The sequence below is a fragment of the Ovis aries genome, chromosome 1 (assembly GCF_016772045.2).
Source record: "Ovis aries strain OAR_USU_Benz2616 breed Rambouillet chromosome 1, ARS-UI_Ramb_v3.0, whole genome shotgun sequence".
Taxonomy (NCBI): Eukaryota; Metazoa; Chordata; class Mammalia; order Artiodactyla; family Bovidae; genus Ovis; species Ovis aries.
In genome coordinates this window covers 17,858,235-17,875,624 of record NC_056054.1, presented here as the reverse complement: position 1 = coordinate 17,875,624, position 17,390 = coordinate 17,858,235, and the positions used below count along the sequence as shown (strand labels likewise).

The following is a 17,390-nucleotide window of genomic DNA, read 5'->3' as shown; positions in this document are numbered from 1 at the left end:
ATATGGAAGGAGGTGAGATATTGGTTTCTTTATGTCCCCAGGGCCAAGAATAGTGTACGGGACATAGTAAACACTTAATAAAGTACAAAGTGATTTTCTAGCTCATCAGTTCAGTTCAGTTCAGTTCAGTCGCTCAGTCGTGTCCGACTCTTTCCGACCCCATGAATCGCAGCACGCCAGGCCTCCCTGTCCATCACCATCTCCCGGAGTTCATTCAGACTCACATCTGTTGAGTCCATGATGCCATCCAACCATCTCATCCTCTGTCATCCCCTTCTCCTCCTGCCCCCAATCCCTCCCAGCATCAGAGTCTTTTCCAATATATCAACACTTCTCATGAGGTGGCCAAAGTACTGGAGCTTCAGCTTTAGCATCATTTCTTCCAAAGAAATCCCAGGGCTGATCTCCTTCAGAATGGACTGGTTGGATCTCCTTGCAGCCCAAGGGACTCTCAAGAGTCTTCTCCAACACCACAGTTCAAAAGCACTAATTCTTCGGCGCTCAGCCTTATTCACAGTCCAGCTCTCACATCCATACATGACCACAGGAAAAACCATAGCCTTGACTAGATGGACCTTAGTAGGCAAAGTAATGTCTCTGCTTTTGAATATACTATCTATGTTGGTCATAACTTTTCTTCCAGGGAGTAAGCGTCTTTTAATTTCATGGCTGCAATCACCATCTGCAGTGATTTTAGAGTGCCAAAAAATAAAGTCTGACACTGTTTCTACTGTTTCCCCATCTATTTTCCATGAAGTGATGGGACCAGATGCCATGATCTTTGTTTTCTGAATGTTGAGCTTTAAGCCAACTTTTTCACTTTCTTCTTTCACTTTCATCAAGAGGCTTTTAGCTTCTCTTCACTTTCTGCCATAAGGGTAGTGTCATCTGCATATCTGAGGTGATTGATATTTCTCCCGGCAATCCTGATTCCAGCTTGTGTTTCTTCCAGTCCAGCATTTCTCATAAGGTACTCTGCATATAAGTTAAATAAGCAGGGTGACAATATACAGCCTTGACGTACTCCTTTTCCTATTTGCAACCAGTCTGTTGTTCCATGTCCAGTTCTAACTGTTGCTTCCTGGCCTGCATACAGATTTCTCAAGAGGCAGGTCAGGTGGTCTGGTATTCCCATCTCTTTCAGAATTTTCCACAGTTTATTGTGATCCACAAAGTCAAAGGCTTTGGCATAGTCAATAAAGCAGCTCATGCAAGAGTGAAAAGAGAAAAAGGAAGTCTGACGGACTTGATTTTTTTATAAATGGTTTCCAGCTGAAAGCTTCTAAGTAATTAAAATTGAAAACTCTCTAAAATAATTTGCATGGAAAAATTTAACAACCAAAATCTTGCATACCCCAGTAGCAAAGCCTTTCATTTCTTACTTTGATTCGTAATTCCAGAGGCGGACTGACCGATCCACAGAGCAGGTGGCAATGAGGGGCTTGCGGATGCAAGTATCTAGACCAGTGATGGATGCCGAGTGTAATGGGTACATCAGATACTCAAAGTGGGCAGGCTCCCCCTGGAGAAATCACACAGAATCAGACTGAGCAGAGGAAGCAAAAGACTGGCCAGGCACTCCAGCTCTCATTACTGCTTATGGATGTTAATTAGCCCAGATGCACAGAAATCAGACTGTGGGCCATATTTTCCCATGCTATTATTATTTTAAAACATTTTAATGGACATAAAATACTTTATTCTATAAATATAATAGGATTTAATTTATCCATTCTTCTACTGTGGGAATGTTTAGGTGGTCTCCAAATTTTTGCTATCAAGGGGGTAACATGGACTAAATATTCTTGCAAGTAAGTCTGTGTATCTCCCTGATTACTTCTTTAGATATTGTAGAGTAAGTGCCTGACAGTAAGTTTTTGAGTCTCAAGGCATCTATTTCAAAGGACCTCCAGCTTGAATAAACATATTGCAGTTATATGACACAGTTACCAGCAAAACAACCAGCTAAAGAATTGTTGCTTCCACCCTTGAAGATCCCTTTTGTAGAAAGCCCTGGATACTTAAATAACTGACTTCTTGAATGATTCCACTCTTCCTGTACCAATTCCCACACTCGTGGCTAAATAGCATTAAATAGTGAACTCTTGAAACCCTGACACTCCATCCTCGAACCCTGATAAAAGCAGAGCCCCCGGCCCGCCTCTCTCTTTACCCATGGCCTCACTGCATATGGCCCTTTGGCATGCTGTGTGCCCTCCAGGACCTGTGAGTAAGAAATCTTGTTCCTCAGAGTTCCTTGATGGATTTTGCTCAAGTGCATCCTTCAATTGTAATAAGAACCAAAAGGGCCTGTCTGGCCCCAGCACTGGCCCTGGTGAGGGAAGTGTGTGTGCGGCTTGCTGGGAGAGATGCAGCCGTGGGTGAGTGCCTCCAGCATTCCTAGCTGATGGCTTCACTACCAACAGGTTGGGCCCCACACAACAGATACATTTCTAGAAAGAGAATACAGGGCAAAATGGTCTGGATGGTGTTAAGGACCTTAATGAATACTCCCAAATTTCTCTGCAGAGAGACTGTATGAGTCCATCAGCTGCAGCTAGGAGAACTGGGTGAATGATTTTAAGTTAATATGTATCATATTGCACCAGTCTGCATGTTACATGTAGATTTCAGGTGTTTGTTATCAGAAGCATTATACCTGGGACTTCTGCATGAGAAGTGATGATTGGGAAACTCAATGAGGTGTCTATACTTTGCTCACAAGCCAAGACATAGGCTGAACTGGCAAATCCCTCAAATTCAGACCCTTCCCCACTTAGAAACTACCTGCATCTATTCTACCCCCCTCTGCTATATCAGAAAGAGGTGCTGGGCTGTCAGAAAGAGGGGGTGAAAAGTGAAACTGAAAGTCACTCAGTTGTGTCCAACTCTCTGCGATCCCCATGGACTATATCCTGACAGGTTCCTCTGTCCATGGGATTTCCCAGGCAAGAATACTGGAGTGGGTAGCCATTTCCTTCTCCAGGGGAATCTTCTCGACCCAGGGATTGAACCTAGGTCTCCCACATAGCAGGCAGATTCTTTACCGTCTGAGCCAACAGGGGGTAGGCACAGACTATGCCCATTCTCCACCTGGTTCCCATACTTTCTCTAATATCTTCAACCTCCCTGTCTCTACTAGCACATTCCTAGTAGCTTTCTTCCCCCTTGAAGGCTGAGCAAGAACTAACAAGAACTAATGTGGGGAAGAGGAGAGTGTGAGTGCCCCATGCAGAGGCAGGAACGCTGATGCCTTTGGCAGAAGGAACATGCAGAGTCCTAGTGATCAAAGGGCCCTTTCTATCAGGTGGAGTGATGGGATGAGGCTGCAGAGCGCAGCCCAGGCCAGACATCACCCAGCCCCGTGCTCCTAGCCCAGTTCTTCTCAGAGCACCGGAAGGTCACCGAGGGGCTGAGGCTGTGACGACGTTGGAGGTGGTGGAACGTGTGAATCTTGTGACACCCACATCTGGGCTTTGAAAAGATCACTCTGGCAGCCGAACAGAGTATCATTCGGGGGCCTAAGGGTGGAGTGTACATGTGGAGACAGGCAGGAGACTTACACATCCTGGAAGTGAGAGTGAAAACACTCCACTCTACGGAAGATCCCGCCCTCTGGTCTGGTTCTCTTCTTTCCAGGCAACCTTCCCTCTGAGAGGCACGCCTAACAGCAGGGAGAGAAGCTCTATGCAGTGAGCTCACCCCTCTCCATGGAGAAAGCAGACAGACTGAAGATCCAGCCATCAAATCAATCCTTTCTGAGTCTTTGTGAATGAGGTCCCCCCACGTGGAAATGATAAAAATGTCTTAGTCTGGGGTATATGACAGAATAAGTTACATATTAGCCTACAAGCTTTTAAATACACTCAAATCTCCCTTGTGTTGAAACAAAAGCAACTCTCTCTTTTCCACCTTATCTCTGCACCTCATTCTGTGAGGTCAGTATTACCCCAATACCAAATGCAGACAAAGGCATCACAAGAAAACCACAGACCAACGGCTGTTATGAATGTAAATTAAACATCAGATAAGAATAAGTGCTGACAAAAATACAGAGAGATTAGAACACTCATACATAGCTGATGGGAATATAAAACAGTTCAGCACTTTGGGAAAACTATCTGGCTGTTCCTTAAGTGGTTAAATATGGAGTTCCTGCTTGACTCAGGAATTCCACTCCTAGATATATACCCAAGAAGAATAAAAATGTATTTCCACAGAAAAACTTGTACATAGATGTTTATAGCAGCAGTATTTGTAATATCCAAAAGGTGGAAGGAAACCAAATATTCATTAACTGATGATTAGACCAACAAAAATGGTATATCCATGCAATGGACTATTATTTGGTTATGAAAAGGAATGGAGTACTGATACACGCTCGCACATGAATGAAACTTGAAAACACTGTGCTTACTGAAGGAAGCCAGTCACAAGAGTCTACATATTGCTATGAAACATTCAGAAAAGGCAAACCCATAGAGACACAAGACGCTGGTGACTGGCTAGAGCTGGGGGGAGGCAGATGGGATGATAGGAGCATAATAGCTAAAGGGCATTTTTTTTTTTTTGAGTGAAGAAATGTTCTAAAATTGATGGTGGTAATGGCTGCATAACTCTATGAATATACTAAAAACCATTGAATCATAGACTTTAAGTAGGTGAATTGTATAGTATATGAGTAACTCAATAGTGTTATTATTTTAAAAACCATCATTGCTGAGAAAGATATATTAAAACCTCCTGTGATTGTAGGTGGTTTATTTTCCTTGTTGTTCTGCCAAAGTCTGCAGGCTATATTTTGAGTCCATGCTATTATCTGCATACAAATTTAAAACTGTATGTCTGCTTGATAAAATGAACCTTTTATAAGTACAAAGTGCTTCTTTTTTATCCTTTTTGCTGCAATATCGACAGTGTATTCATACTGGCTTCACTTATTATTTAAAAACAAAAGCAATGATAAATCTTTACACATAAATGTCTCTGTGCACAGGAGCAGGTACTGTAGTACATTAAATACCTGAAGTACACTTGCTTGCTGAGGAAAAGATAGGTACAATTTAAATCTGAGAGGGACCTCCAAGGTGTTCTCCAAAGAGCCTCAGTTCAGTCACTCTGTCATGTCTGACTCTTTGCAACCCCATGGACTGCAGCACGCCAGGCTTCCCTGTCCATCACCAACTCCTGGAGCTTGCTCAAACTCATGTCCATCAAGTTGGTGATGCCATTCAAAGAGACTACAACAATCAGATTCTGGCGTCCCCCACCCTGGCCCCCTGCGGGTGTTGGAGTGCTCCTCCAAGGACATATTGAAATTAGAGTTTCTTTTGCTTTGTTATGAGGGGATGAATGGGCTTATGCTCAGGAATTGGATTAAAATTTGCCCAGTGGTGGCCCGTCCCCAGGCTGGCAGGAAGCGCTGCTGCGAGACTCACCTTGCTGATCTCCGTCAGGGACATGGTGATGCTGTAGAGCTGGCTCTTGCTGGTGCTGGCGATCAGCGTCTCCTCGGAGGGGCTGAAGCACATGCAGAGCACGTCCTGTTTGTCCGACTGACTCGGGTCGTTGCTCTGTGGATCCACAGGAATCTGCCCGAGACACAGGATGGCGGTCAGCAGGCCTCTGCATTGTCGGGTGTCCTTGGACTTTAAGATGCTCTCAGATACTCGCAGCTTCCAGACTCCTATCAGCCTGCTTCCTGGGTGCTCCTCAGATGCGGAGAAGGCGGGGTTTGAGGTGTCTCAGTTTCTGTGGGTTTCCTACTCACCTTTAAGTGACTAGTGGCTGAATAATGAGCAGCGGCACAGGTGAAACTGATCCATCTGCACATCTGGGATCCCCCCTCAGAACAAGTGTTAGTCTAGCCCCACGCTCGCCCAGCGGGTGGGAGCTCAGAGCAGGCTCCTATCTGCACCAGGTATGCAGGGCGCTTTGGGCAGCGGAGCGGAAGGTTGAGGCCTTTTTATCACATGGGTGGGTGACAGGGCAGAGAGAAGAGAAGGGGCCCCGCAGCTCCTGCAGCCGTCTCGGGGGCCTGGAGTTCCCAGTGGACATTATTAAACGAGGTTTCCTTCTCCCTGTTTTTCCTCTCCTCCCACGAACAACCAAACTTACTGAAATCTGGTCTGCACATACCCCCTTTGCATCCTCACTACCCACTCAGCTCTTAATTCCTTATAACGTGGCTTCCACTGCCTCATTTACTGAAACTGTCCTCCTGAACATCAGAAATTTCCTTATCACCAAAGCCCGACGCCCTGCTCAGCCCTCATCTTCTGGGCTTTCCTAGAGCCTGCAGCAGTCACCTGGGCACCTTCCTCCCCTTAACGCCCTGGACTCTTGTGCTGCCCTCCCTCTGCGTGGAGTTGTCTTGCTCGGCACCTCCTAGCCCGTCCTCATGAAGTCTACTCCCTCTGCTCTCTCTGGACAGCGAGGGCCCTGGGAAGCCTTCCCTGACCGCCCTGGGCTGCGTGGGCCCTGACAGTCCCTCACTGTGCCCACAGCACCCAGGAGTTCCCTCTCTTGTCCCATGTGTCACACTGCATAGAGTGGAATAGGGGCCTGTGGACCAGGGACCTTGTCTGTTCCCTCTGTGTCCTCTGCTGCTTGGAGCAGGGCCTGGCACATGGCAGGTGCTCAGTGACTGCACGGTGTGGCCTCACACCCTCCCCCACAGTGAGGTCCGTGCGGGAAGCACCACATCCAATGTGCCCACCGCAGGCCCCACCCTGGAGCCTGGCCCCTGACAGGCGACCAACAGACGTTTGTTGACTGAATGAGTGAATGACCTCGCCTTCTCAGTGTCCTGCTGGGCTCTCATCCTGTCTCAGTCTTGAAATTGGGAAACGCTAAGTAGTCATGTATGGATGTGAGAGTTGGAGTATAAAGAAAGCTGAGCGCTGAAGAACTGATGCTTTTGAACTGTAGTGTTGGAGAAGACTCTTGAGAGTCCCTTGGACAGCAAGGAGATCCAACCAGTCCTTCCTAAAGGAAGTCAGTCCTGGATATTCATTGGAAGGACTGATGCTGAAGTTGTAACTCTAATACTTTGGCCACCTGATGTGAAGAGCTGACTCATTGGAAAAGACCCTGATGCTGGGAAAGATTGAAGGTGGGAGGAAAAGGGGACAACAGAGGATGGGAGGGTTGGATGCCATCACCAACGTGATAGACATGAGTTTGAGTAAACTCCGGGAGTTGGTGATGGACAGGGAAGCCTGGCATGCTGCAGTCCATGGGGTTGCAATGAGTTGGACACAACTGAGCGACTAAACTGAACTGAACTGCATCCAGTGATCACACAGATGTTTAATCCTTTCGATAACCACCAGGGTGAGCTGTTTCCTTAACGAAGAGACACAGGTTTGCTACATTCAGCAACTCATGTGAAGTCACTCAGCCAGGAAAACGAGTCAAGTCTCAATCACTCAATGTGTGTTTACCACTCCATATCCAATGCCTTCAAATCGCCCACATTATGTATTAATATCACAGGCAGATCACTCTTCTCAAGCATAGTGCTTCTCCACTGAAAACAGTATGCCTTGCCCGTTTACACACTCACTCCTCAGGCTGGCGTTTGCCATCTTTTCACCAGCCTTAGTCCTCTCGTTCCCTTCAAGTGACTTAAGGCCCCTCCGCTGGGGAACAGATATCTCCCAAACACACCACTGCTCCCTGTCAGGGGCACCTTTGCTTAATTTGTTCCCTTTACCTGGACTTCCTGATCTGTTTTTTCCTGTCTAATGTTACCCATCCTCTACAACCCTTCTTCAGTGATGACCTTCAAACACTTTGAAACCTTCCTGGTTCTTCCCCGACCACGTGAAATCTCTCTCCACAGAAGTCTGTATCATTTCTTCCCCAAATATTTACTGAATGCCTGCCGCATGCCAGGTGAAAGTGAAAGTGAAGTTGCTCAGTTGTGTCAGACTCTTTGCGACCCCATGGACTGTAGCCTACCAGACTTCTCTGTCCATGGGATTTTCCAGGCAAGAGTGCTGGAGTGGGTTGTCTTTTCCTTCTCCAGGGGATCTTCCTGACCCAGGCATCGAACCCAGGTCTCTCGCATTGCAGGCAGACACTTTAACCTCGGAGCCACCAGGGAAACCCAGGTAGTTTTCTTTTCTTTTCTTTTTTTAAAAAAGATATTTATTTACTTATTTGGCTGTGCCAGGTCTTAGTTGTGGCCCACGAGATCTTAGCTGTAGCGTGCAAACTCTTAGCTGTGGCAAGTGGGATCTAGTTCCCTGACCAAGGATCTAGGAGCCAGGTCCCCTGAACTGGAAGTGCTGCTGCTGCTGCTGCGTCGATTCAGTCGGGGCCAACTCTGTGTGACCCTATAGATGGCAGCCCACCAGGCTCCCCCGTCCCTGGGACTCTTCGGGCAAGAACACTGGAGTGGGTTGCCATTTCCTTCTCCAATGCATGAAAGTGAAAAGTGAAAGTGAAGTCACTCAGTCGTGTCCAATTCTTCCCGACCCCATGGACTGCAGCCCACCAGGCTCCTCTGTCCATGGGATTCTCCAGGCAAGAGGACTGGAGTCGGGTGCCACTGCCTTCTCCATTGGAAGTGCAGAGCCTAGCGACTGGACCACCAGAGAAGTCCCATATCAGGTGGTGTTCTTGACGGTAAAATATCCATATACATTACGGGAACACTGAACTTGAAGAGAAAACAATTTGCCCAGGTTCTCCCCCAGGATTCAGATCCAGAGCTCCCTATTTCTATTCCGCAACTCTGTCCAGTCCATCCTAAAACTGCCCTCAGGACAAATGGCTCGAGTCCCTTTGTGCTCTGCCCTCAGCCTCCTTTCCGTGCGTCAAACGCTGCATCAGTGCTCTGCTCCTGGAGGGCAGACACCAGCTGGACCCCAGCATTGCTGCTTCCTCCCCTCCTTACCCGGATCTCCCTGCTCTCACGGTAAAACTCCTTGTCTTCCATCTTCTCAAACAGCAGAACTCTCCCTGGCCCAGCAGAACAGGCAAATCCCTTTGAATAGGCTGCGATGGCAAACACCTGGGGCAGCGACAGCTGGCTGTGGCTGCTGGTCATCATGACCTGCTCGTAGGAAGGGACCGGGGAAGTGACTGCTGGAAATTCAATCAGGCTGGAAAAGAAAAGAGCACACACAGATAGCAGAGACGATTCCAAGGAGACGAACTGTGCCAGTGAGGAGAAGGACTGTCCTTGGGTGTGGGAGTGTGGCTCAGATGGTAAAGAACCTGCCTGCAATGCGGGAGACCCAGGTTACATCCCTGGGTCAGGAGGATCCCCTGGAGAAGGGCATGGCAACCCACTCCGGTATTCTTGTCCAGAGAATCTAATGCACAGAGGAGCCTGGCAGGCTACAGTCATTGGTGTCGCCAAGAGTTGGACACAACTGAAGCGACTTAGCATGCATGCAGATGGGAGAAACCACTCAGCGTGAGCCCCCTTCCCATGGCCTAAATGTGCCCCTTTGGCTGGGAGTGCTACTGGGGCTCCATGGGAGATGGAAGGTTATACACTTATATGAAAATCTTGCAATCCTCTGTGGTCACTGTTTTTAGTATCATACTCATTTTGTTGTTTAGAGAAAAGTGGCTCAGAGGGGTCATTTCCAAGATCACACAATTAGTAAGGGGAAGAGCTGAGATTTAAATCCAGGTTTTGGCTTCCTTCCCTCCCTTCCCTCCCTTTCCCTTTCTTTCCTTCCTTCCTTCCCTTCTTCCTCCCCTTTCCCCTCCCTTCCTTTCTTTCTTTCATTCATTTATGCATATTTGCATTCCCTCATTCATTCATATAACATTTACCAGAGTTATGTTAATGACTCTGTGAAACAATGATAAATAAGTTGACCCAGTTCCTAAGCTGATGGTTTAGGGGGCGTATGATAAGGACTGTCAGGGCCTGCTGAGTAGGATGGCAGTGGCCGGTTATCAGCTAACAAGAAAACCTAAGGACAGATATAGAAGAACAGCTGTCTGAGATGAGCAGAGGCTGAGGGCTCCCAGCTGAGACCGGAAGGACAAAGAGGGATGTGGCAGTGTCCAGAGGAGTGGGGTCGGTGTAGGGGCAGACTGAGCCCAGAAGTAGGAGAGTGCATGAGGGATATGCGGTAGACAGAGGCAAGCGCTGATGCTGCAGATAATAGAGAAGTGTCAGAGCAGCAGGGACATGTGGGCCAAGGTCAAGAGTGAGCTTTATCCTTGGAGTCCTGGACTCACTCAAAGATGGAGAACACAGCAAACTGGAGGGAAATGGCCTTATTAGGAAGTTCTCAACATAATCATGACAAAAAGGAAATGTCATTGGCGTGGGAGTGGTACAAATGGGTGAACCCAAAGACACTGAAGAAGAGAAATCTACAGGGTGCTGTTTTGATTGCAGGTTTGGGTACTGGGATCAGACATCTGGCTTTGAATCCTGGCCTGTTACTTAACAGTGCTGTGATCCTGGATGAGGCATTTAACCTCTTGGAGTCTACGATATGGGTGTGATAATAATACGTACTATGTAGGGTGGGTAAGGCTCAAACGAGGTTACACACAGAGTATCTAGGGCAGTGTCTAGACCACACAATGGTGCTGTCCAACATGAGTGAGAGATGACTATGATCGGCTGCAGCAGAGTTGGAATTGGCAGCTTCATCCTGAGCCCCTTCTCTGGTCCATACACTTCTGTCACATCGACTGACATTTCCTGGTATTTCCTTATTAGTCTGCTGCTTCCTATCAAATTATAAGGTCCTAAGGATGGTGTCCCCAGCATTTAGCAAGATGCCTTGCACATTGCAAAGGCTTGATGGATATTTATTTAATTGATTTAGTAAACTGGGAAGCCAGTAGAAAACATATTTTCAAAGATAGGTAGTTTTGAAGACTAAGTCATACCAGCCTGTGAAACTGTTAGTTGTTCAATTGTGTCTGACTTTTTGTGACCCTCACGGACTCTAGCCCACCAGGCTCCTCTGTCCGTGGAATTCTCTAGGCAAGGATACTGGAGTAGGCAGTCATTCCCTTCTCCAGGGGATCTGCCCAGCTCAGGATTGTCTCCTGCATTGCAGATGGATTCTTTACCATCTGAGCCACCAGGGAAACACTTATAAAATGAGGTTAGGTATAAAAATAAAAATAGTTGTACCTAGGTTATGGTTATAAACATCAAATTTGACCCTGAATATGGATGAACACTAGAAAAGATAAAGGAATGATTTTTAAAGAGTGCTGTTTTAGGGGTGTTGCTATTGGCAAGATAAGTGTGCTTTTCTAAAAGCTCCAGCCCAGAGGGCATTGTTACCTCTCTGATTCCTGGATCACCCCCAGGTTCTTTGTCTCACTGGTGGGCTCCTTGACCACGATACTTGTCTCCCAGCGTTGATCTCCAGATTCAAAGAGGAAGAGTCTGCCTGTATCAGTGCCAGCAATAATCTTGTCATCAGACACCCAGGTGTGGGCGAGATAATTTTGGGGTTCTCCCCTCTGAAAATTAGTTTGCTTCAGGGTTCCCTCGGCAAAACGGAGAAGCTTAAACATCCCATTTCCAGTGATACAAATCTGAGTGTTATCCTGGGGATTGAAGCTCACCTGTAAAACATGAAAGAATGAAAGAAAAAGAGACATGAACCTAAACTTGATGGAATTATTTCCCATTTAACTAATTATTAGTTAGTCCAAGTAGTTCTCAGGATCCTTTCAGTTTAGTTCAGTCGCTCAGTCATGTCCGACTCTTTGCAACCCCATGAATTGCAGCACGCCAGGCCTCCCTGTCCATCATCAACTCCCGCAGTTCACTCAAACCCATGTTCATCGAGTCAGTGATGCCATCCAGCCATCTCATCCTCTGTCGTCCTCTTTTCCTCCTGCCCCTAATCCCTCCCAGCATCAGAGTCTTTTCCAATGAATCAACTCTTCGCATGAGGTGGCCAAAGTAGCGGAGTTTCAGCTTTAGCATCAGTCCTTCCAAAGAACACCCAGGACTGATCTCCTTTAGAATGGACTGGTTGGAGCTCCTTGCAGTCCAAGGGACTCTCAAGAGTCTTCTCCAACACCACAGTTCAAAAGCATCAATTCTTTGGCACTCAGCTTTCTTCACAGTCCAACTCTCACATCCATACATGACTACTGGAAAAACCATAGCCTTGATTAGACGGACCTTTGTTGACAAAGTAATGTCTCTGCTTTTGAATATGCTGTCTAGGTTGGTCATAACTTCCTTTAAACATCACTAAATCGTATAATTTTAAGACATATTTGATAAGAGGACAGATCTATGTCCACTATATTTATACGGTCCATGAGTCAAATTAGGAAACCTTCAAAAGTCATCTGATGAAGACCAAAAGGCAGGATGAGCAGGTCCTGACAGTCACCATACTCTGTGTTAGCAAAACAGAACGAAAGCTCAGCTAAAACAGACAAATGAGGGTCAGGCAGGTTTCTATGGCCTGTCCAGGGAGAAGGAGCCACATGTCAGGGACTAGGCCTCCTTTACCTTTGCCCTCATCCCCATTTGCAGTCACAGTCAATCTGTCCTCCACACTGGATGGTGAGCACCTGTAGAGGCTGTGCCTTTTTTGTCTCTGTATCCCCACTGGCAGGTTCAGAGCAGGCATCCAGTGAATGTTTCCTGAATCTGTTTGAGACAAGGTGCTCCCTGCTCTGACTAGGATGCTGTAGCATGCCTTACTTGGAGAAGGAAATGGCAACCCACTCCAGTATTCTCGCCTGGAGAATCCCAGGGATGGTGGAGCCTGGTGGGCTGTCGTCTATGGGGTCGCACAGAGTCGCACACGACTGAAGCGACTTAGCAGCAGCAGCAGCATGCCTTACTATGACCTGGATGAAATAATCTTCAGGCTCTACTTGTCTTTGCTCTGATTCTGTTATCACCAAGCAACCTGTTGATTAACAGTTTCACTTCTCAAGGGAGGAAACACACTGGATCGATGATATGTGTTCTGGTTGTGACATGCTGGTTCACACACTAGCCTCTTGTGAGAATAACAGAGTCTGTGCCCAAGAAGCTGATTAGTCAGTATCTCTGAACCTGAACAGAATTGTGCGTGGACCCATACAACTGAGCACTAGATCTCAGACCAGGTTGACTGCTCCAAGCAAAGCCTCCTTGGGACCCAACCAGCCTCCTGACACATCCTCTGCATTTTACCCTCACAGCACAATAAAAACTTCTGCTCCTCACATAACTGCAATTTCATGGATAGCTTCCTAAACATTTACGATCTCACACCACTTTCCTAAAGTCTTCCCACTGCCCAGAAATGCTTCCCAGTAGAGGCTAGGTCTGGGGAGAGAGAGCAAATTGATCAAATTGCCTCTGAACCTGACTTGTGACTAGTACGCAGTTCTGGGCCAAAATAAAGAACGTAGACCCTAGGGTCAGGGAGTCCTGGTTCTGCTAAATTGTTGGAGCCTCAGTTCCTTCATCTTTAAAACGGAGACAATAATTATGTATACTTTATATAGGGTTGTTTGGCAAACTTCCAAATGCATTTTAAGAAATCAGCACTATTCCTGGCACATAGAAAGCATTCAATGAGAGACAGCTTGTACTATTTTCAAATAATTTGCATAATATTTGTTATTCTGGGAAGTACCTGATAGACAGCATTGTTCTGAGTGTCGATTCTAACAATGGCCATGACTTTCTGTTTTTCCCACAGCCAATAGACAAGGTTTGATTCTGGAGGTGAAGTCTGAGTCAAGAGGTATTTGGAGTCTGGAGAAAAAGCCATGCAAATGAACTTCTGAACTGGGAAGTCGAAACTATTAAGGATTTTGCGCTTCCGGCAGGGGATGGCTGACAGTTCGTAAATGGTGATGACAGGTTTATCTTGCACCGTCTCCGAGACAGCGAGGTAGCGCCGATTGGGACTGATAGCCAAGGCCAACATGCCCTGACTCTTGTCTGAGCCTGCAAACAGAGGAGAGGGGCTGATGAGGGGCGACCATGCATTCACTGAGATTCAGCACAAACCAGGCACCGTGGTGGGTGCTGCCGAGGCAACAGGAGAAAAGTGCAGAAACAGGTAACCGTTGATCCCTGTATCCTTCAGTACAACTGTGCCTTGGCTATTTTGAAAATAACTAGGATGGGCCCCTCACTGAGGCCGTGGTGGGAGAAGTCAGGGAAGGATTCCTAAAAGAGGACAAAGTGAGAACAGGATGGGGGTGGGCAGGTCAGGAGGGGCAAAGGTGTGGACGTGAGAAAGGGTGTAGATGGTGGGGGAACTACACACAGTGGGCGATGGCTGAGCATCCTCTGTGAGCCACGGATGACCTAGATGGGTCTGGAAGGTGCAGCAGGGTCAGATAACAGGCCTTTATGCCCTAAACAGCCAGCACTCCATATTCTTCCTCCACTTTTCGCTCAGTCATGTCTGACTCTTTGCTACCCCATGGACTGTAGCCTGCGAGGCTCTTCTGTCCATGGAACTCTCCAGGTAAGAACTGACATCAAAGTGCTCACTTAAGATCCTATTTGCATATCTAGCAGGCATCTCAGTCTTCCCATGTCAAACACTTAACATTCCACACAAAACCTGCTCCTTCTGCAGTCTTTCCTGTCTCTATTAGCAGCAACTCCATCTTTACAGTTGCTCAGGCAACTGAAAGCAACTCAGTTGTTTCTTCCTTTTCTCTCCCAACTACATCAGGTCGATGAGGAAAACTGTCACCCCCACTTTCAAAATAGAGCCAGGCTTTGATATCTTTTCACCATCCCTGTTACCTGCTACCTGCTCCAAGCCACTATGTTCTCCCACCTGGATTACAGCAATGGTCCTTCAGCTGGTCTCCTATTTCCTCTCTTGCCCTTCCTTAAATCTATTCTCTGAACAGTAGCCAGAAGGAACCTTTTGAAACATAAGTCAGATCATGTTGCTCTGCTCAGAGTCCTCCATCCCAGCTTCTCATTTTACTCAGAGTAGGAGCCCTTGATCTCAAAGCCCATGTGATGTTGCTCTGCTTACTTCTCTGCTTCACCTTTCACTCCTCCTCCTCTATTCACTCTGCTCCAGGCATACTGGGTTCTTCACTATTCCCCTAACGCACTCAGCACCCTCCTAACCCAGAGCCGAAAAGATGAAAGGTAAATGTGGAGTGTATCAAAGAGATAATATAGGAGAATACATTAATAAGTTTGAGTAAGGTTGATAAATTTGATTTCATTAAAACCAAGAATTTCTGTCCATCAAGATACCATAAGGAGGAAGAAAACACAAGCCCCAAACTGGGAGAAATTTGTAGTATTTATACATCTGACAGAGGCTTAACATACAGAAAATATAGAGGGACCACAAATCAGTAAGAAAATTACCCCCAAAAACATAGAAAATGGATAAAAGATTTAAACAAGACATTGCACAGAAGATTAAACAGGAGCAGCCCCTTAATCATGTGAAAAGATACTCATCCTCATTAGTAGTAGGTAAATGCACAAAGCATTAGAAGTAGAACAATAGCAAGAGGTGGTGAGGTTGTGGGGTAACAGCAGTGTGAACTAGTACTGCCACACTACTGTTTTGGTGTGTGCCCTGGAGAATCTCTGCACAAGTAGATGAGACCACTTGAATGCAAGAATGCTTACAGCAGCATGCTTTGAAATAGCAAAAAAAATGAAAGTGAAAGTCACTCAGTTGTGTCTGACTCTTTGCAACCCCATGGACTGTGGCCTGCCAGGCTCCTCTGTCCATGGAGTTCTCCAGGCCAGAACACTGGATTGGGTAGTTGTTCCTTTCTCCAGGGGATCCTCCCAACCCAGGGGTCAAACACAGGTCGAACCCCATGTGATCTAACCCTCATTGCAGGTGGATTCTTTACCATCTGAGCCACCAGAGAAGCAAAAAAAAAAAAAAAAAAAAAAAAAGGTTCTCAAATATTCATCAACACTAGAATGGATAAATATACTTGAGACATTAGAGTCATATGAGGGAATCCTGCATAGTAATAAAAAGAACTCAGTTAGCATGTACAAAAGGCATGAATCTCACAGTATGTTGTTAAACAAGAGAAGCAAGTCACAGAATACATACACTACCATTACATTTATATGAAGTTGGAAAGTAGCACAAACAAAAACAATATCTTACATAAGGCCAGACAGATAAATATGTGGTAAAACTATACAGAGAAATCAGGGAATAATGACAAATTCCAGGATGGAGTGAGAGTGGGCACATGGGAGATAAATGAAGTCAGGGAGAAACACTGGGACTGGTAATGTACTATTTGCTCTCCTTTTGGTAGATTTTCAAAGCTTCATTTTACTATAGTTCTTTAAATACTACACATATGTAGTATACAGTCTTTTGTATGCATGTCACAATAAAAGAGGTTGAGCGCAGAAAACAGTGGAAAAGAGTGGCGAAGGTATGGAAATCATGTATATCATTAGCAGGACCAATGTGAACAAACCCAAATGTTACAGTATACAAATGGTTATTTCTGACCTGGGGTAAAATCTCTAGTGTTTTCATCATAAATGGATTCAAAAGGTCTGTAATGAAAGTGGTATACTCTAGAAAACTGTTAGAGAAGTCAAAAAGCAGCCCTGGTGATGGCAAGGAGAGTGATAATGAAGATGCATGAAACTCTTCAAAAGAATTTTTTTCCATTAGATCACAGTGAAAAAAAAGTACCTTTAAATTAACAGGATTTTACATGTGACTTTATGGATGATTCATTAATCTATACATTAAAATAAGGCAAGTAGACATGTATTTCTTCTACATCTATAAAACTATATGTATATTCAAATTGTCCAAAAAAAGTTTTCTTTCAATCATCCTATTGGGATTATGGTGTTATATTTGGTTCACACGGTTACCTAGGTGTCAGATTGGAAACACAGTTTTACCTGGAATGAATTTTTGCCATTTCTGATCCACATTGTACTTCACACAGTGATTTCCTGAAGGAAATATAATGATCTGTTCATCGAAGAAGAAGACATTGTTGGACACGTGGGATCGAAGACCAAAAACATGCAGCGACTGAGCTACCACAGTGGACATGGTCGGGTAGTTCCGCTAAAGATGCAACGCAGCTAGTGAGCACGGACACGCGCGAAACCGCGCCCACCCGGCCGCACCCGCCCCGCGACAAGCCCGTGGCTCCGCCTCCGAACTGCTCCTCCGCCCCCTCCCCTTAGCAATCTCCGCGGGTGCCCCAGACCCGGCTCCTGCGTCTGCTCGTTCCTCTCGCCCTCGCGGCTTCCTGCTCCTCTGGACAACCCCCAGGGATCTCTCCCACCTGTAAGCTTCTGCTCTCTGGATAACCAGACCACGCGTGTGTCCCGTGTACTACCCCTACGAATCCGAAGCAACCCGGCACTCACCGACGCCGGAGCGGTTCCTATAGCAACGGCAAGCCGGAAGTATGTCAGC

At 46.3% G+C, this 17,390-nt stretch overlaps 1 protein-coding gene across 4 annotated transcripts in view; it reads right to left on the bottom strand.

The window, feature by feature from the left end:
• CFAP57 (cilia and flagella associated protein 57) overlaps nucleotides 1–17,371 on the bottom strand; it is a 67,091-nt gene extending 49,720 nt beyond the window's left edge. For 3 of the 4 annotated variants that reach the window (XM_004003513.5, XM_012116834.4, XM_027968647.2), the window contains exons 1-7: nucleotides 17,257–17,371; nucleotides 16,862–17,033; nucleotides 13,602–13,918; nucleotides 11,285–11,571; nucleotides 8,906–9,113; nucleotides 5,439–5,591; nucleotides 1,383–1,522 (exon numbers count right to left, since the gene is read on the bottom strand). In XM_004003513.5, the coding sequence (XP_004003562.2) occupies nucleotides 1,383–1,522; nucleotides 5,439–5,591; nucleotides 8,906–9,113; nucleotides 11,285–11,571; nucleotides 13,602–13,918; nucleotides 16,862–17,018 (1,262 nt within the window). In that variant the 5' untranslated portion in view covers nucleotides 17,019–17,033; nucleotides 17,257–17,371. The remainder of the gene's footprint in view (nucleotides 1–1,382; nucleotides 1,523–5,438; nucleotides 5,592–8,905; nucleotides 9,114–11,284; nucleotides 11,572–13,601; nucleotides 13,919–16,861; nucleotides 17,034–17,256) is intronic. The other variant, XM_060399528.1, reaches the window with a different exon arrangement.
• Nucleotides 17,372–17,390: the final 19 nt, after the last annotated feature.